The sequence below is a fragment of the Lycium ferocissimum genome, chromosome 5 (genome assembly GCF_029784015.1).
Source record: "Lycium ferocissimum isolate CSIRO_LF1 chromosome 5, AGI_CSIRO_Lferr_CH_V1, whole genome shotgun sequence".
Taxonomy (NCBI): domain Eukaryota; kingdom Viridiplantae; phylum Streptophyta; class Magnoliopsida; order Solanales; family Solanaceae; genus Lycium; species Lycium ferocissimum.
This window is the reverse complement of record NC_081346.1, coordinates 5794649-5815098: the sequence shown is the minus strand read 5'-3', so window position 1 is coordinate 5815098 and position 20450 is coordinate 5794649. Positions and strand designations below refer to the sequence as shown.

Sequence of the window (20450 nt, the reverse complement as noted above, 5' to 3'; positions counted from 1 at the left end):
GTAGTAAAATAGAGAAATGAAGAGGAAAAGGTTTATAAATTATATATATATTATATATAAATATAGAGAGATTTCTATTCCTCTTTCTTTCTCCCAATTTTTTTTTTTTCTAATCATTCGACACTTCATGTGCAGTTTATAATGTTGTCTACTAAAAGAGGTGCGTTGCATGTTCCTCAGTGACCAATCTTTCCCTTCAATGATTTTGGATTATAAACTTATTCGTCAAACAAGGGCACACTAATATCGCCAAAGATAAAAAAAAGTGATGGCTCACTGATAGCGTACATTAAAAAAATATTATAACAGCTTTTAAGACATGTAATTTAAATTGTTTTTAATTAATGATTAAGACAGAACTATTTGTGTCAAAAAATTTATCATAACCCTTGAAGAAGGGTAATTGTATATGGTGAAGGATGCAATAAGATTTGAACTTTTTTTTTACTATATTTATCGATTTGCTCCATTATGTGGTTATTATTATCATTAGAACTTGTGTTTATGGTGAAGGATGCAATAAGATTTAAACTTCTTTTTACTTATCTATCGAATTGCTCCATTATGTGGTTACTATTATTATTAGAACGTGTATTTATTTAGTAAATACCCACAATTCACCTTTTTCTCTTCCTCCTACATAAAACCACATTTGAGACTCTTCATTCCTCAAAAACCCCAAAACAATCAAAAGCCGAAAAAAGTCATTAAAAAAATTAAAAAAATAGAGAAAAAAAAGAAAAATAAAAAATAAAAACCAAAAACCCTTCAACCCCAAAAGAAAGAATTAAAAGAGAAAAAATATCTTAACGAGAAAAATAAAATAAAAAGGGAACCATTAACAACCACCCAACAAGTTGTCCCTTTATTATTAACAAATAAAATTCCTTCAATTTTTTGTTTCCACAGAATATTCCAAAATACAAAAACCAAAAAAATTAGTTCGAAAAAGCATTTATAAATGTGTTGTTTTAGACTTTTGAGAAAGTGGACAAGAAGGGAGGGCCCCATCTCTTTTTCTCCCTCTAGAGTATAGCATAACCTTATTTTTTTTTTTAAAAAAAAAAAAAAAAAAAAGCAAAAACAAAAAAACAAAAAAGAAAATCAAAAACAAAAAAGGTCTTTCGATTTTGCCCTAGAAAATTCATATTCATATCCCTCTTCGCCTCCTCACATCGGTTCTATTCAAACCCTAATCTTTCAAATCTCTCTCTCTCCATTTATTTATATACGTTTCAATCATCGATTTATGGTTGAAAGTTCCAATCTTTATTTATAGAAATAGAAAGGTAAGTTTCGAAGGATCTATCGGTTATTATATGTGAATTTGTTGTTTATTTGGGCTAATTTTGTTAATTTCTTCTCATTTTTGCAGATCTAAGGGATTCAAAGAGATCCGTATTTATTCCGGCGATTCGTCGGAATTGTTGAGGGTAATTTGGTCATTTCATTGAAAAATGTCGATTTTGTCGAAAACAGATTCGATTCACATTAGAGAGGTTTGGATTGACAATTTGGAAGAAGAATTTGCTTTAATGCGTGAAATTGTTGATGAATTTCCTTACATTGCAATGGATACTGAGTTTCCAGGTGTTGTTATCCGACCGGTTGGGAATTTTAAGAATATTAATGATTATAATTACCAAACCCTAAAGGATAATGTTGATATGTTGAAATTGATTCAGTTAGGGTTGACTTTTTCGGATGAAAATGGTAATTTGCCTAAATGTGGGACTGATAAATATTGTATTTGGCAGTTTAATTTTCGTGAATTCAACCCTAATGACGATGTTTTCGCGAATGATTCGATTGAGTTGTTGCGAGAAAGCGGTATTGATTTTAAGATGAATAATGAAAAGGGAATTGATGCTAAGCGTTTTGGTGAGCTTTTGATGTCGTCGGGGATTGTGTTGAATGATAGTGTGTGTTGGGTTACGTTTCATAGTGGTTATGATTTCGGATATTTGGTAAAGTTGTTGACTTGTCAGGATTTGCCTGATACGCAAGAAGGGTTTTTTACGTTGATCAATGTGTATTTTCCTGTCCTTTTCGATATCAAGCATTTGATGAAGTTTTGCAACAGTCTTCATGGTGGATTGAACAAGCTTGCAGAGCTGTTGGAGGTTGAGAGAGTTGGTATTTGTCATCAGGCGGGTTCAGATAGCTTGCTTACGGCTTGTACGTTTAGGAAGTTGAAAGAACATTTCTTTAGCGGTTCACTGGACAAGTATGCCGGTGTGTTGTATGGTTTAGGTGTTGAAAATGGGCAATGAAAAAAAATTAAAAATTAAAGAAGGATAGATGTTTATTACTTGTGTGTGATGTATGATGCCACATCCAATGTGTACTTTTGTTAAAAAAGGTTTTGTGGTTATTTATAATATCCACCTTATTTTGGTTTGATATGACTCTTTTCTTCCTTCCTTTCTGCTGCTGCTATTAAACATCAATTCGTGCATATTTCCATTTGTCAATGTTATCTTTTCGATGTTAGTGCATATTGTTTTGCTCCAGGATAAGAAAGGTATGATTGCTGAAGCTTTCATATATGGGCGCTAGCTGGTAGCTTCCAGGTTTGTTCTGATTTTTCCCTCTGCTTTTCGACTGAGCTATGGGAGAAGCATATGCAAGGATATAATGTTGTGCATCGAGAAATGCTTTTGTGCTGTTGTACTGCTGTGACGTGTTGATTGGAGTTGGGAAAAAAAGGTGTTGTCCATGACTGTCATCCTCACTTGTGGAATGAAATGATTATCTTCAATCAAGGTTTTCCTTCTAACTGAGGATAAATTTTATGGTGAATAACTGAACATAAATTACAACATCATTACAACCAATAAGAGGCTTCTGTATAGTTACTACGTGTGGGGATTACCTGTAGCCACGTACTTTCGAAAAGATTTTCCCCATTTTAGTAAAGAAAGAAAAGAGAGATTCTCTGGATAATCTCTTCCCTAGTTGCAGTTTAGAACTATCACTCTTGTTCTTGATTCCATCTATTGTTTTAGCACATGGTACATTAGAGTTTTGCAATTTACTTGTCCCGCATATATCATATAGAGGATAACATTGGTTGGCATATTGCATCACTCCGGAAGAACGACGATCTCTGTTTTCTGATTTACAGCTATGCATGCATAATTGGTTTTCATTTTTCCTTTCGGAGGGAGGGAGGAAGAGGTACCTAGGTTCTCTGAGCTATGGCTGTTACATTGTCCTTGCAGTTTTTGTTTGAACTGTTCTGTAGGAAGACTCTCAGTTTGACATATTTAGTTGTCCGCGGTGGTGACAAATAATGCTAATTACAATTACTTCAGATTAAGGACATTTGTTGAGCTGCTGATTCTTTCTGTTGAAAGACCAGTTGATTCTGATGATATTCTTCTGTACTTTGTGGGTTACAACTTACACGGCTTCAAGTGTTTTGGCTGTTGGACTCTTGAATTTGTAGTATGAGTTTGAGAAAAACGTTGAATTAGAGTAAGGGTAAAAGAGAGCGCGGATGTGGAAAGGAGATCATTAACTTGTTTTTTTATTAGTAAAAGTACTACATTGATATACATCAACAAGTGCGTAGCTACATTACAGTGTGTAATGAGCTCAAGAAATCAACCATGGCCTCTATGTTTCTGATTTATGTGTATGAAAAAGCATAGTGGTAAAAAAATTGTTTATTATTATAACACGTCACTTGCAGGTCTTATCTTCTCAACCAAAAGATGTTGGATACTTGCTGCCATGTAGTTTTATTCTACTTTTGCGCAAGCTTGTTATTCAAGTCTTTGTAAACTGGAAATCTCAGATTGAAAACTATTTCGAAATGTCCCAGCCTGCATTGATTAACGAAAAGATTAACTGCTTATTACCTTTCTGATGTAAGATGTTTGCCTCAAATCCCAAAAAGTGGGTTTACTGACTGATATCATGTTAGGACCTGATCCACTGTTGAAGAACTTGTTCGGGTACAGTTGAAGTAAATACTTGGAAGGGTTCAAGACTAGAAGAGCCAATATCTCAAAATTTTCCGTGTGGGCTATCGTGCTTTGATGAGACTGTAAACATTATACCTTGACTAGTAGAGTGATCAGGAGGATAGAAAACTTTATTATGCCACCATCTGATGATTCTCCCTATTTAGTTAACCCGTTTGGGGTGCACGGTTCTGTTAACCTTTGTTATGAATAGCATATGCTTTTAAACAGAATGGTAAAAACGTATGGCAGGTTTCTGTTTGCTAACATACAAATAACAGTCCATTTCTAGGCAAATGTAGTGCTCAGATTTTGGTTTCGCAGACGCAGAAAATATTGGTATAATACTTCATATGATAGGAACTTCTTGGAAATAAGCTCTCTTCCCCCACTGCAGGGACTGAAGCTTCTGTTTGCGTGTGTGCTGAACGACAGACTTCCTAATGGTTTGAGGGGCAAGGATCCTGTTGGCTTGTTTGGTTATGACTATGTTAATGACACATGGGCACAAAGTTCAATTTATTAGTAATTTTATTGGCTGGAATTATTGCAATTGGCCTAACAGAGACTTCTCAGTGAGAAGCATGTACAGTAAAATGCTGTCAGCATAGTCGAATGTTGTCCGGTTCTATTAAAGAAAATACTCTGATAGGCTTTCCTCTTACGGATGTGTTGTGTTCTTTAACTGGGCTTTATACCTTGGATGTGGTCTGGATTGAATAATGGCCGAATTAGTTAAGACTATATTTCTAGGCTTCGAGCTGTATATTTATCTTCTTGTTCTGCTCCACTAGGCCCTTAAGACCGGTGATGTCTTGCAAATAGACAGCACCATCCTCGGCTATACGGGCCAGGGGCGAATTTATGTACAAATTTTGGACACGTGAACTCATGATTTTTCCGCAAAACTAGATATTTTATGTAGATATTTTTTGGAATTGATCTAATATTACTTGATGAGCTACAAAAAAGCTTCATGGTATACTTGGTTAAACGCTCAGTTATTTACTAAGAGGAATAAGGATCAAATCCCCATTTAATACCTTTTTTTCCTTCTCTCTTGAGTGCACTCATGTTTTAAAAAGTTTAGATTCACCTTCTGCGTGTAGCTAACCCATATCCTGAAAAGGAGTGAATTTTTTACTTGGATCGACATGCAAATGCTCTCATCTCACGTACACAAATCAAATAATTGAGAGGATTGTCCTTTGAAGACTTCCTTGGGATTTTCTTAACTGATTGCATTGAGGTGAACACTCTTGGTTATAAGACATTTTCTCCCAATAACATAACTGGCTTTATTATTTTTCTACGTTGGCATTGATCATTTGGGGGGAAGGCAGGGGAATGACGTGGGCTTTAGTAGATGAGTGATCTTTCACCCTTCGAAGTAGGCCAGACACAATTGCATACTTTGAATATTCCCTCGTGAAACCTGCAGAGAATTTCATCTAAACACGCCATGCTGTACACTGGATATAAAGCTGTCATATTTCTAGATACTTGGTATTGGACTATGTATTCTCCTCTCGAAGGACAGAAAATCTGATTGCAGAACAGTTTCAAATAAAATCGAAAGAGACAATTGAACATTTTAAATTACCATTCACAGTCGCATATCAGAGTCGATAATCATATTTTCAACTGCAAACAGTCGAGTCCCACAAAAGGATAATCTCCACTGAGTCGGGATTTTACAGGCATCTTAAAAAACATATAGGGGCTACCTGAACTAGTTTGCAGCAAGACATGTCAACCAACTTGCAAACTTACACATATCTGAATCCCAAAAGTGCATATAGACATCTACCATCAAAAAGTAACTACTCTGGTACATCCCTAAAGTAAGAGCAAGTTTAGATGTAAGCAGGAATCCCATCTGACAACCAGAGAAAGGAGATGAGATAGCACCTAGCTATCATGCCCTCTTGCGTTTTTGCGTCTTCAATTGCTTGAAAATGAAACTGATTACTTCCTTCAGTGTGGCCTTCCTTCCTTCCTTGAAATTCCATAGCTCAGGAACTGCGTACCTACCACTTGGATTGTACTCTATCTCCTTCAGAGCTGCAGTCACCGCATCGCAAATTTCATCCCCCAATTCCTCCTTCAGCTTTCTTATTTCTTCATCATTCTCATCTATCACTCTCTGCATTTGCAGCCAAATGGTCACACTCCAAGCTATCAACACGACATGACAAGGGTTCTCCCACATTCCACCCACATAATATAGAGTACTGGAAGCTTGCACGTTACATTCCACCCACATAATATAGGCACAAGCAAATGTAAATCACTGTCGTTCTATCATGATAAAGAGAAATATTTATATATAATTTTGACTCATGCTGGAATCTGATACCTGTTTCTTCTCCTCATCAAGCTTTTGCTTTTCTCGCACAGTTAAGGCTTCGCGTTTATTCAGTTCTCTGCTCCAAGAATCAAGCTGCTTCTTCTTGCTCTCCAATTCTAGACTCAACATTTCTTGCTCCAGCAGGACCTTCTGTACATGCTCGTGCAAGGCGTTGCATCTTCCCTGATTCTGCACCATGTACACTTTAGTTAAACTCTAGAAACTAGTGGCACTTTGTATTACCCGATGAATATCCAAAAAAGGAGCCTCTCTTAGGAAACAACCTCCCTTTCCCCAATACACTTTTCAAAAAAAAAAAAAAAAAGGAGCCTCTCTTTACCTTGTGATCTTTGTCAAAACAAGGATCTAGAATCACTTTCAAAGCAAATGTAAGATGCTTAAAGTTAGTTACATACTGAATAAAACCATTTTCAAGAGACAAGCTCTAGCAAATCCCTTTCGTCCAAGTAACAAATGAAACAAGCTAAATTTAGAGTAGATGAAATAGAACTGGCACTTTACAATGTCACATCTATACATTCTCACCTATCAGACACGTGGCAGGGCCATCAGATAAGAAACATAAATTTCATATATCATCTGCAGACCAGATAAAACAATTAAAAAGAAAAGGTTTGCAACTGAAGACCTTCAAAGAAAGAACGGTGTAGCATGTCTTTCTCCTCGAGCATCTGACGAAGAGACAGCGTATTGGAATTGAAATTTGTCTGCAGCTCATCCAGATTTTCATTTTTCATGTCAAGTTCATTGGTTAGAGAACTTTTTCAACCAATACTCCTTGTCATCTAGAGATCTTCCATTTGCGGTTTATTCTGATATATTAACGACAACCCCAGTCCAAGGCCAAAAACAGTTCATCTCTTTCAGGTTCTGAAACTCCTGGTGTCACAGCACGTTTAGGTATTGGCTCAGCCTCATTTACTAGGTCTGTTTCAACAGATACTTTACAAGTGCTAAATGGTTTGCCTTCTGTTTAGCATCCTTTCGGGTTAGAAAAACCCTTGCTAACCCCTTTAGCATGATACTGAAGAAGGTCTTTGTACTTGTAGTCTTGTTTTTTTCTTCCCTGCACAGAAGGGACATCTAAGGGACCCGTTTGGACCCTTCATTCTCAGTTTTCTGGTTCTTAATTCTTCATAAGGCTTCTCTTTGAACTCAAAAATCTCAGAATCACTCAAATCTGATTCTTCGCCTGAGCTGCTGCTCATCTAGATTAACAATAAAACAAGAGTTAATTCTAAGGAACGTACATATAGTATAACACAAACAAATATCACGGCAAATCAAGGTAAATCTTAAACAAGCAACTTAGAGGAATTGAGTCATAGCTGAAGATGTTACAAATAGCCTACAGCGCATGTAAAAATCAGTAAATACGCAGAAACTATGGCACAGACAACTAAGAGGACTTGAACCATAGCTGAATATGGTACAAATAGCATGCATAAATCAGTTAACATATAGAAACTTTAAAAGAAGCCGCTTAGAGGACTTGAATCATGGCTGAAGATGTTATAAGTAGCCTACGGCACCAGTAGAAATCAGTTAATATACAGAAACTGCTCTGCTAAACATTGACTGCAACAAAGTACAAAATTTAAAGTATTACCAGTCAACTGAAAAAGAGAAATCACTAGCTTCTGAAGCAATACCACTGAAATACACCATTAAATTATGGAAAATAGATACTACTTGTTGAATATATAAGGGTGTTTTGACTGACACAGTATAATTTCGCGTCATCACCAGACCTACCACTTGATAATTAATGTAGACTGAAGAACAATATTAGAGTAAATATTATGATGTTTCAGGCAAAACCTATCGTTTCCTCAAGTTAATAAAAGAATATTCAGAGGAAAGTTAAAACCAATTTCTGATTTGTAATTTGTTCAATCTCGGAACGATTAAAGTGCACTATTTCCGATTACTCTAATTAAAAAATCCTAACAGTAGTCAGAATTATATTAAAGGATGAATCAAATTTTTTATCTAGTGATCAATGTAGCTCTCTCTACACATGTTAACAAGCTGAAACTCAAAGCTACCCAAGCTGTCAGTGAAAACCGTCCAATTTGCACTTTGATGAGGCATAATAGAATTTACACAACTCTAAACTAGAACCAGAAGACGACAAGGAAGTAAAACAAGTAGATTAAAGATCTGTTTGGAAAATATATCTCAAAATAAAATAAAAGAGGAATTCTATCAGAAGTGTAAAATCTTGTTAAAATATCAAGGGTGGGGTTCATGGTTACTAGACAAACTGATGCATAACCTTAATGAACAGCATGAACTAAACACAACCATAAGCCTCTTGGAGAGGGGGATAAGTTCTATGTGCACTTGAATTTAAATACTTAAAACTGTGGTAAGCAGAAGATTACTGAAGATTGACTTAGAGCCCATTGGCCTCTGCACAATTTTATGCTGAAGAATCAGTTCATAAATACAGGTTTCAAGTCTATACCATGCAATAGATTACTAAGGACCCGTTTGACCATGAGAATTATTCACTTTTTTTTTTGGAAAAATATCTGAAAATCAGCATTTGGCCATGAAAATTCCAATTACAACTTGAAGTTGTATTTGAAATTTGGAAAACACCTAAATTCACTTTTTTCACTTCCACTTTCAGTACATGCCCGTTTGGCCATGAGAATTATTCACTTTTTTCCGAAAAATATCTGAAAGTCAGCATTTGGCCATGAAAATTCCAAAAACAACTTGAAGTTGTATTTGGAATTTGGAAAACACCTAAAACCCTATTTTCACTTTTTTCACTTCCGATACATACCCGTTTCGCCATGAGAATTTTTCACTTTTTCTGGAAATTTTTTTCACTTTATTCGTTTGGCCATGAAGTTGTATTTGGAATTTGAAAAAACACCTAAAAACATGTTTTCACTTTTTTCAATTTCAGTACATTCAAACAACCAAATATTCTTTGCAAAAACTATAACCAAACATAACTCCATTTTCAACTCCAACTTCTAAATTCCAAATAAAGTGAAAAATATTTGGTTTTCATGGACAAACGATTACACAAATTACCAAATATTATTTTGCAAAAAGTATAACCAAACACAGCTCCATCTTCAACTCCGGTGCTCAAAAATTCCAAATAAAGTAAAAAAAAAAAAAAAAACATTTGGTTTCTATGGCCACACGCCTGCTAACATTTGAGTACCGTGTGTTAACTAAAAAGTTATAGCTAAAAGGTTGGTCACATTCTAAAGGACAACCCAAGAAACCCCAGTATTCCAAACACACACAAAAAATGAAATGGAAGCGAAATAACAGGGTGGAATTTATTAAATGACCCTGTACAAAATATACCAGATCGTCTTTGTGTTAATGTCAGAATAACTCATGTATGCAGAGGGTCATCGTAGGGTCATATATCTCTATTCATTAAATGTAAAATCATAAAACCAAATCGCTAATACTGCAAACCCCAAACACCACCACACCCACAGAACTAAGCAAAACGAAGGCAGAAAGAAGGTGTAGACAACAAAAATAACATGCTTCAGCGCGCCAAAGGAAAGAAAAGAAAAGGACACTGTAACAAGGAAGTGGAGAAAGAAGAAGGGTTTTATCTTCTGCATTCTACGAAAGGGAGCGATAAAGTTGAAAACAGAAATGTGTATGGAAATAATATGCTTTGATGGAGTAGAAACAACAAAAACCTAAAACTGATGAGTAGCAAAAGAAGAGTGTCCGTCCTTTTTCTGCTTCACCAAGAAACTGCCTACACTGAAGTTTTGTCCGCTACTGGCGGATGGATGCCACGTGTATAATAGCAAATTCTTCATTGGCGTGCATATCAAATTCTTCATTGGCCTGTTAAAATTATGCCTATATGTTGGTTATTTAATAGTAGTAAATATTAGTATTATCATAGCTGGATTCCTTATCAGTACCCATGTTTTAAGCTCTTCAAACTTCTCTAAATATTCATTGACTGTTCCCTTTTGCTCAATTTTCTTAAACTCCCCTATAAGGTTGAACTTGCCAGTTTCAGCATCCTGAAACCTTTTACAAATTTCTTCAGGCAAAATACCAAGCCTCAGCCTCCCCACTCAAATGCAGGACTGATTCCTCTAACTTTTGCTTTCTATCTGTGATGTTATTGCTAACATTGTATATATAGTAAATTTTGATTTTATAGGTATGTATACACTGTTGACACCCCTTAACACAAGTTGAAGGCTTAGCCAAGAAAAGTCAAGATCATGAAACCTAGGTCACATTTCTACATTTTTTGACACCCCTTGCTCCATCATGTTATTGTAACTAAAGTATCTTTCACATTAACTCAGCCAAGAACAAGGATCTGACCCTGTTGCTCCATCAAAGTAAGGAAACTCCACCCTGGATTGGTAACTGTTATGCTGAGGTCGATGGGATTATCTAACTGCCCTGCACCATTTCTTCTTCTAGATTCTTCCACATGTGAAGACAGTTCCAACCGCCCTTGTTCGATGAGGTTCACCTGGTTCACTACCAAGTATTCCAGCTGTGTTTGTAGCTCCTTGGTGCAGTTTATCCATGACCAAGTCCAGCTTCTTTCCCAAATCATCCAGTTTGGACCCGTTAGAATTGAATTTTCGTGTGGATTCCGCCATGAATGTTTGAAGTTGAGCTTCGATTTTTTTGACCTTTTCTTCTGTAGTTTTTGCTCGTGTTTCTGTGATTGCCATTTCTGTAATTTGCGGTGCCAAGACGTGGCGCTGATACCAATTGCAATGTAATTAGGGTAGAATTATAGGATTTGAGTGAAATTGGGGAATTTTATTAATAATTGTCAATGAGGAAGAAGAGAAGATATATTTATACCAGATTTCTAACTGACTCCTTCTCAATCAGTTGGGCTGATATATATAATTTTCCCTCAATCCAAATCGTGGCCCAACTGTAAAAAGCTGGCCCTTTAACTCTCAGCCGTCGGATGTCCCTTTTAATGAAATGATCCTGGCCCTCCAATTCAGACCATGTGACCTGCACGTGCCTCTCCTTATTCTACCCCACAACGACTACAATTCCCTAAAATCCCCAAATCCACTTCTAAATCCCTAAATCGATTTCTCCCCCAAAAAATTCCCACTTCCATCTCCGGTACATAACATACTCAAACCCTAATCTTTCAAATCGCTCTCTCCATTTATTTATATATGTTTCAATCATCGATTTATTGTTGAAAGTTTCAATCTTTATTTATAGAAAGGTAAGTTTCCAACGATCTATTGGTTATTATATGCGAATTTGTTGTTTATTTGGGCTAATTTTGTTAATTTTCACCTTGTTTTTGCAGATCTAAGGGATTCAAAGAGATCCGTATTTATTCCGGCGATTCGTCGGAATTGTTGAGGGTAATTTGGTCATTTCTTTGAAAAATGTCGATTTATGGTTGAGAGTTTCAATCTTTATTTATAGAAAGGTAAATTTCCAAGGATCTATTGGTTATTATATGTGACTTTGTTTCTATTTGGCCTATTTTTGTTAATTTCACCTTGTTTTTGCAGATCTAAGGGATTCAAAGAGATCCGTATTTATTCCCGCCATTCGTCGGAATTTTGAGGGTAATTTAGTCATTTCATTTAAAAATGTCGATTTTGCCGAAAACTGATTCGATTCACATTAGAGAGGTTTGGAATGACAATCTGGAAGAAGAATTTGCGTTAATGCGTGAAATTGTTGATGAATTTCCTTACATTGCAATGGATACTGAGTTTCCAGGTGTTGTTATCCGACCGGTCGGGAATTTTAAGAATAGAAATGATTATCATTACCAAACCTTAAAGGATAATGTGGATATGTTAAAATTGATTCAGTTAGGGTTGACTTTTTCGGATGAAAATGGTAATTTGCCTAAATGTGGGACTGATAAATATTGTATTTGGCAGTTTAATTTTCGTGAATTCAACCCTAACTTGAGGATGTTTTTGTAATGATTCGATTGAGTTGTTGCGCAAAGCCGTATTGATTTTAAGATGAATAATGAAAAGGAATTGATGCTAAGCGTTTTGGTGAGCTTTTGATGTCGTCGGGGATTGTGTTGAATGATAGTGTGTGTTGGGTTACGTTTCATAGTGGTTATGATTTTGGATACCTGGTAAAGTTGTTGACTTGTCAGGATTTGCCTGATACGCAAGAAGGGTTTTTTACGTTGATCAATTTGTATTTTCCTGTCCTTTTTGATATCAAGCATTTGATGAAGTTTTGCAACAGTCTTCATGGTGGATTGAACAAGCTTGCAGAGCTGTTGGAGGTTGAGAGAGTTGGTATTTGTCATCAGGCGGGTTCAGATAGCTTGCTTACCGCTTGTACGTTTAGGAAGTTGAAAGAACATTTCTTTAGCGGTTCACTGGACAAGTATGCCGGTGTGTTGTATGGTTTAGGTGTTGAAGATGGGCAATGAAAAAAAAAAAAAAAAAAAATTAAAGAATGATAGATGTTTATTACTTGTGTGTGATGTATGATGCCACACATCCAATGTATACTTTTGTTAAAAAAGTTTGTGGTTATTTATAATGTCCACCTTATTTTCGTTTGATACGACTCTTTTCTTCCTTCCTTTCCGCTGCTATTAAACATCAATTCGTGTATATTTCCATTTGTCAGTGTTATCTTTTCGATGTTAGTGCTCATTGTTTTGCTCCAGGATAAGAAAGGTATGATTGCTGAAGCTTTCATATATGGGTGTTAGCTGGTAGCTTCCAGGTTTGTTCTGATTTTTCCCTCTGCTTTTCGATTGAGCTATGGGAGAAGCATATGCAAGGATAGAATGTTGTGCATCGAGTAATACTTTTGTGCTGTTGTGACGTGTTGATTGGAGTTGGGAAAAAATGGTGTTGTCCATGACTGTCATCCTCACTTGTGGAATGAAATGATTATCCTCAATCAAGGTGTTCCTTCTAACTGAGGATAAATTTTATGGTGAATAACTGAACATAAATTACGACATCATATACAACCAATAAGAGGCTCCTGTATAGTTACTACGTGTAGGGATTACGTGTAGCCGTGTACTTTCAAAAAGACTTCCCCCAATTTTAGCAGAGAAAGAAAAGAGAGATTAGGAGAGAGTCTCTGGATAATCTCTTCCCTAGTTGCAGTTTAGAACTATCACTCTTGTTCATGATTCCATCTTATTGTTTTACCACATGTAGCATTAGACTATTGAAATTCACTTGTCCCGCGTAAATCATATAGAGGATAACATTGGTTAGCAACTTAGCATATTGCATCACTCTGGAAGAACGAGGATCTTTGTTTTCTGATTTACAGCTATGTATGCATAATTGGTTTTCCTTTTTCCTTGTATTGCTTGCGGAGTGGCTGTTTGTTCCGAGGAGGGAGGAAGAGGTACCTGGGTTCTCTGAGTTTGTCCTTGCAGTTTTTGTTTGAACTATTACGTAAGAGGACTCTCACTTTGACATATTTAGTTGTCCGCAATGGTGACAAATAATGCTAATTCACAGTTACTTCAGATTAAGGAAGTTCGTTGAGCTGCTGATTCTTTCTGTTGAAAGACCAGTTGATTCAGATGATATTCTTCTGTACTCCGTGGGGTACAAGGCTTTGAGTGTATGTGGCTGTTGGACTCCTGAATTTGTAGTGTGAGTTTGAAAAAAACGTTGAATTAGAGCAAGGGTAATGGACAGCCAGGATGTGGAAAGGAGATCATTAACTTGTTTTTTTATTGGTATAAGTACTTCATTGATATACAGCAACAAGTGCGTAGCTACATTACAGATTGTGTAATGAGCTCAAGAAATCAACAATGGCCTCTATGTTGCTGCTTTGTGTGTATGAAAAAGCATAGTGGCAAAAAAATCCTTAGTTTATTATTATAGCATGTCACTAAGTTTATTATTATTATAGCATGTCACTTACAGGTCTTATCTTGTGAATCAAAAGATCGCATACTTGCTGCCATGTAGTTTTAATCTACTTTTGCGCAAGCTTGTTATTCAAGTCTTGTGAATCAAAGATAAGACCTGATACTTGCTGCCGTGTAGTTTTAATCTACTTTTGCGCGAGCTTGTTATTTAAGTCTTTGTAAACTGGAAATCTCAGATTGAAAACTATTTCCAAATGTCCCATCCTGCGTTGATTAGCGAAAAGACAACTGCTTTTTACCTTTCTGATGTAAGATGTTTGCCTCAAATCCCAAAAAATGGGTTTACTGACTGATATCATGTTTGGACCTGATCCACTATTGAAGAACTTGTTCAGGTACAGTTGAAGTAAATACTTGGAAGGGTTTGAGACTAGAAGAGTCAATATCTCAAAATTTTCCATGGAGGCTTTCGTGGTTTGTTGAGACTGTAAACGTTATACGTTGACTAGTAGAATGATCAGGAGGCTAGAAAACCTGTTTGTGCCACCATTTGATGATTTTCCCTATTTAGTTAACCCGTTTGGGACACAGGGTTCTATTAACCTTTGTTATGAATCAGAATGGTGAAAACGTATTTCAGGTTTCTGTTTGCTAACCTACAGGCTGCAAATAACAGTTCATTTCTAGGCAAATTTAGTGCTCAGTTTTTGGTTTAGCAGACAGAGAAAATATTGGTATAATACTTCATGTGCCACTGCAGGGACTGAAGCTTCTGTTTGCGTCATACATAAACATGGGCGTGTGCTGAACTACAGACTTCCTAATGTTTTGAGGAGCAGGATCCTGTTGGCTTGTTTGGTTATGACATATTTTATGTTAATGTAAATGATAACATGGGCTCAAAGTCCAATTTATTAGTAATTTTATTGACTGGAACCATTGCAATTGGTCTAACAGAGGGTTCACTCTGAAGGTCGGACCCTCCTGTGTTTTATTCTTATTGTCATTAAAACAATGAATACCTCTAAGCTTGGTGGTGTTTTATTAGGCGCTGTAACTCTTGACCATTGATGACTTCTCAGTGAGAAGCATGTACGGTAAAATGCTATCAGCATAGTCAAATGTTGTCCAGTTCTATTAAAGAAAATACTCTGATAGGCTTTCCTCTTACGGATGTGTTGTGTTCTTTAACTGGGCTTTATACCTTGGATGTAGTCTGGGTTGAATAATGGCTGAATTAGTTAAGACTATAGTTCTAGGCTTCTAGCTGTATATTTATCTTACTTGTGCTGCTCCACTAGCCCCTTAAGACTGATGTCTTGCAAATAGACAGCACCATCCTTGGCTATACAGGCCGTGTAGCTAAACCCAAATCCTGAAGAGTGAATATTTTTTACTTGGATCGACATGCAAATGTTCTCATCTCACATACACAAGACAAATAACTGAGAGGATTGTCCTTTGAAGACTTCCTTGGGATTTTCTAGTTAATTGCATTGAGGTGAACACCAGGAACTATAGTGAACACTATTGGTTATAAGACATTTTTCTCCCAATAAAATAACTGGTTTTATTCTCTTTCTCCGTTGGCATTCTTCATTTTGGGGGAAGGCAGTTGAATGACATGGGGTTTAGTAGATGAGTGATCTTTCACCCTTCGAAGTAGGCCACTATTGGTTATAAGACAAAATTGCATACTTTGGATATTCCCACGTGAAACCTGCACAGAATTTCATCTAACACGCCATGCTGTACACTGGATATAGAGCTGTCATATTTCTAGATACTTGGTATTGGACTATGCATTCTCTCTCGAAGGACAGAAAATCTGATTGCAGAACACAGTTTCAAATGAAATCAAATGACAATTGAACATTTTAAAGCACCCTTATCAGCCGCATATAAGAGTCGATAATCATATTTTCAACTGCAAACAGTCAAGCCCCACAAAAGGATAATCTCCACTGAGTCGTGGTTTTACAGGCATCTTAAAAAACATATAGGGGCTACCTGAACTAGTCCTGCAGCAAGACATGCCAACCACATTGCAAACATGCAAATATCTGAATCCCAAAAGTGCATATGTACATCCACTATCAAAAAGTAACTACTCTGGTACATCCCTGAAAGCAGGAATCCCATCTGACAACCAGAGAAAGGAGAGGAGATAGAAAAGCACCTAACTATCATGCCCTCTTGCGTTTTTGCGTCTTCAATTGCTTGAAAATGAAACTGATTACTTCCTTCAGTGTGGCCTTCCTTCCTTCCTTGAAATTCCATAGCTCAGGAACTGCGTACCTACCACTTGGATTGTATTCCTCTATCTCCTTCAGAGCTGCAGTCACCGCATCGCAAATTTCATCCCCCAATTCCTCCTTTAGCTTTCGTATTTCTTCATCATTCTCATCTATTACTCTCTGCATTTGCAGCCTAATGGTCACACTCCAAGCTATCAACACGACATGACAAGGGTTCTCCCCCTCTTTCTTTTGCTTGTTTAATTGCTGTAAAGCAGTATGGATAGTATATTTTTGGGACAAAAATGCAAGTTTTTTTTTTCTTCTGGTAGTATCCAAAATATTTTCATAAAAGATACCGAGCAGTAAACTTCAATTAGGTAAGCAATTTAACCCTCTAGTTATTTTGAGCAGTCAAGGTGACCCTAAACTATTCAAACAAACATTGTAATCATAACATCATTTCTATTAGATTACATAAATGTTACTGTTGTAACAAAATTACATTGATGATTGCAAATGTGATTTTGCGAGGGGCAATTTAGGTATTTTGAGAAGAGAAAACTTAAAAGAAGAATTCTTAACATTATTCTTTCCAAATATTCTTAAAGAAAAAGACGAAGAAGAAGCAGACCTAAGATTTCATAATACAATGCTACTTGGAGATTACCGGTGTCTTTATACTTGGAATATGGGAGAAGAGATCCCATATTTCTCCTAAGGAGGGTTGATCAAGTGACAACCTCCATCTCCAAATATAAGGTTAGGGTATCAAGTCACAGCAGGGAAAGATGTGGGAGAGCTCCACTGTGGCCCTCGTGCAGAGGGGTTCGCGGGGTGTGCTTCACACGTAAATATTATAGGGGTAAAATTGCTTATCTAACTAAGGTTTAAGGAGAGGCAGCACACTTTGCCCTTTAGTGAAGCTCTTCCACATTGACCAGATGCAAATGAGAAAAAAGAATAGACGACCTTGGATACTAAGAGCAAGAGAAGTCCTGAGTCCTTAAACTCAAACTCTTGATGCCATATATAACTCTTTAACAGAAGGAACTAAATTGGCAGAAAAAGGGATACACTGAAATAGCCAAATCAAAGAACAAAAGCCAAATCAAAGAACAAACCTCTACATTTGAATCATCAACCCTGATTGTTTTAAAGGGATGCCAGTCAGGACCTTGTATTTTTGCCTGCCACAGAGAAAGATGTTCTATGGCCTTGATCTCAGCTTCCTGACTTGGAAATATCAGCTTCAATGCATTATGAAAGGCCTTTGAATCAATTTCCCCCATTCTTTTTATCCCAATATGGGCTCGCCCACTGCTCAATATCTCAAGCAATCCCTAAAGAGAGGATTATTGCAAATAACTCAGCATGATAAGTAATACAATGTTACAACAAGAAACTACATCACCATCAAATGCTTGTATGGATTCAACATGTCATAAGGTTTTGACTGCATAAAGTAATTGAAAATCTTACTGCAATTGATACCCAATATCATACCTTTTTCAATGTGCTCCGTGCATCTTGCAACTCATCATTACTTTGGCGTTCCTTCGCAAGGAGAGTCTGGTTTAGGGACTCCATACCATCCATCTCCTCCATTTTATCTTTCAGCTCCTCATTCATCTCCTTAATCTTATTCTGTACAGCTGCATCGTCATTGCCTCCAAGGTGCTTCATAACCTCTAGTTTTCCTTTAAGTTCTGCTATTTCCATTTCCAGCTTTTGCTTGGCATCAATGTCCCGCTCTAGCTCAAGAATCTTTTTCAAGGCTTCCTCCTTCTCCCTCTGGATATATAACATCAACATGAGTAAAGCTCTGTTTACTTTGTGCTAACAACGATAGCAGAAACCCCAACTTGCAGGTTTTGCAAGAACCATATGCAGAAATAGCCTTAATAAATAAATAAATACACGCAAACACATGAAAGAGAGAGAGACATGATTATGAATGACACACCTTTTGTTCTTCAACCAGTCTCAAGACATTCTCATCAGCTTTTCTTTGCTCCACAGAGGCCATTTGAAGTGCTGAATTTCTCACATCATTCTGAATCAACAAAATAAAATTCAACACAGTATAGTTGAAAAGAGTTGGCTTTAGAGGACTGGAAGCTTGCAAGTTACATTCCACCGACATAATATAGGCACAAGCAAATGTAAATCATTGTCGCTCTATCATGATAAAGAGAAATATTTATATATAATTTTGACTCATGCTGGAATCTGATACCTGTTTCTTCTCCTCATCAAGCTTTTGCTTCTCTCTCACAGTTAAAGCTTCGCGTTTATTCAGTTCTCTGCTCCAAGAATCAAGCTGCTTCTTCTTGCTCTCCAATTCTAGACTCAACATTTCTTGCTCCAGCAGGACCTTCTGTACATGCTCACGTGCAAGGCGTTGCATCTTCCTTGATTCTGCACCAAGTACACTTTAGTTAAACTCTAGAAACTAGTGGCACCTTGTATTACCTGATGAATATCCAAAAAAGGAGCCTCTCTTGGGAAACACCCTCCTTTCCCCAATACACTTTTCAAAAAAAAAATTAAAAAAAAATGAGGAGCCTCTCTTTACCTTGTGATGTTTGTCAAATCAAGGATCTAGAATCACCTTACTAGTTTTCAAAGCAAATGTAAGATGCTTAAAGTTAGTTACATACTGAATAAAACCATTTACAACAGACAAGCTCTAGCAAATCCCTTTCGTCCAAGTAACAAATGAAACAAGCTAATTTTAGAGTAGATTAAATAGAACTGGCACTTTACAATGTCACATATATACATTCTCACCTATCAGACACGTGGTAGGGACATCAGATAAGAAACATAAATTTCATATATCATCTGCATACCAGATAAAACAATTAAAAAGAAAAAGTTTGCAACTGAAGACCTTCAAAAAAAGAACGGTGTAGCATGTCTTTCTCCTCAAGCATCTGACGAAGAGACAGTGTATTGGAATTGAATTTTGTCTGCAGCTCATCCAGATTTTCATTTTTCATGTCAAGTTCATTGGTTAGACCCGCTATAACTTCCTTTCTACCCTGTTTTTCTTCTTTAATAAGGTCAGAGATAGTCTTCAGCTCTCCCTTCTCTCGCAAATATTCTCCTATAGCCCCTTCGGCTATATAATCATCTTCTCGAGCAACCCATCCATATAAATTTGGATCAGGGCGACTTCTATGGGATTTCCATTCTTGTTTGCTGCAGTGAGAGGCTTCAAACGACTTCTCAAACTCCATTGCACCCTTAAAACCAGTCCAATCACTATTGAACCTCACAACAGCTTTAGAGACCTTTGCTTGGTTATCACAGAAAAACTTAACTTCCAAAGGCATATACAGGGAGAACTTTTTCAACCAATACTCCTTGTCATCTAGAGATCTTCCATTTGCGGTTTCCTTTGATATATTAACAACAACCCCAGTCCAAGGCCAAACAAACAGTTCATCTCTTTCAGGTTCTGAATGCTCTGGTGTCACAGCACGTTTAGGTATTGGCTCAGCCTCATTTACTAGGTCTGTTTCCAGATACTTTACAAGTGCTAAATGGTTTGCCTTCTGTTTAGCTCTTCGGTTAGAAGAACCCTTGCTAACCCCTTTAGCATGTTGAAGAAGGTCTTTGTACTTGTAGTCTTGTTTTTTCTTCCCTGCACAGAAGGGACATCTCAGGGACCCGTTTGGACCCTTCACTCTCAGTTTTCTGGTTCTTAATTCTTCATAAGGCTTCTCTTTGAACTCAAAAATCTCAGAATCACTCAAATCTGATTCTTCGCCTGAGCTGCTGCTCATCTGAGTTAATAATAAAACAAGAGTTAATTCTAAGTAATGTACATATAGTATAATACAAACAAATATCACGGCAAGAGGAATTGAGTCATAGCTGAAGATGTTACAAATAGCCTACAGCACATGTAAAAATCAGTAAATACACAGAAACTATGGCACGAGCAACTAAGAGGACTTGAACCATAGCTGAATATGGTACAAATAGCATGAATAAATCAGTTAACATATAGA

At 36.7% G+C, this 20450-nt stretch overlaps 2 protein-coding genes and 2 pseudogenes across 2 annotated transcripts; 2 read left to right on the top strand and 2 right to left on the bottom strand.

The window, feature by feature from the left end:
* Nucleotides 1-1149: 1149 nt before the first annotated feature.
* On the top strand, nt 1150-2403 carry LOC132055625 (probable CCR4-associated factor 1 homolog 7). The gene is made up of 2 exons (XM_059447542.1): nt 1150-1289; nt 1376-2403. The coding sequence occupies exon 2, from the start codon at nt 1458-1460 to the stop codon at nt 2271-2273; it is 816 nt and encodes a 271-aa protein (XP_059303525.1). The 5' UTR covers nt 1150-1289; nt 1376-1457; the 3' UTR covers nt 2274-2403.
* A 4577-nt stretch (nt 2404-6980) lies between these two features.
* Nucleotides 6981-10172, bottom strand: LOC132055627 (factor of DNA methylation 2-like; annotated as a pseudogene).
* Nucleotides 10173-11870: 1698 nt separating this feature from the next.
* Nucleotides 11871-12901, top strand: LOC132055626 (probable CCR4-associated factor 1 homolog 6; annotated as a pseudogene).
* Nucleotides 12902-16036: 3135 nt separating this feature from the next.
* Nucleotides 16037-20222, bottom strand: LOC132055624 (factor of DNA methylation 1-like). The gene is made up of 7 exons (XM_059447541.1): nt 19325-20222; nt 18668-18849; nt 18395-18484; nt 17935-18222; nt 17553-17771; nt 16371-16608; nt 16037-16314 (listed from the first exon to the last, which is right to left on the bottom strand). The coding sequence occupies exons 1-6, from the start codon at nt 20220-20222 to the stop codon at nt 16378-16380; spliced, it is 1908 nt and encodes a 635-aa protein (XP_059303524.1). The 3' UTR covers nt 16037-16314; nt 16371-16377.
* Nucleotides 20223-20450: the final 228 nt, after the last annotated feature.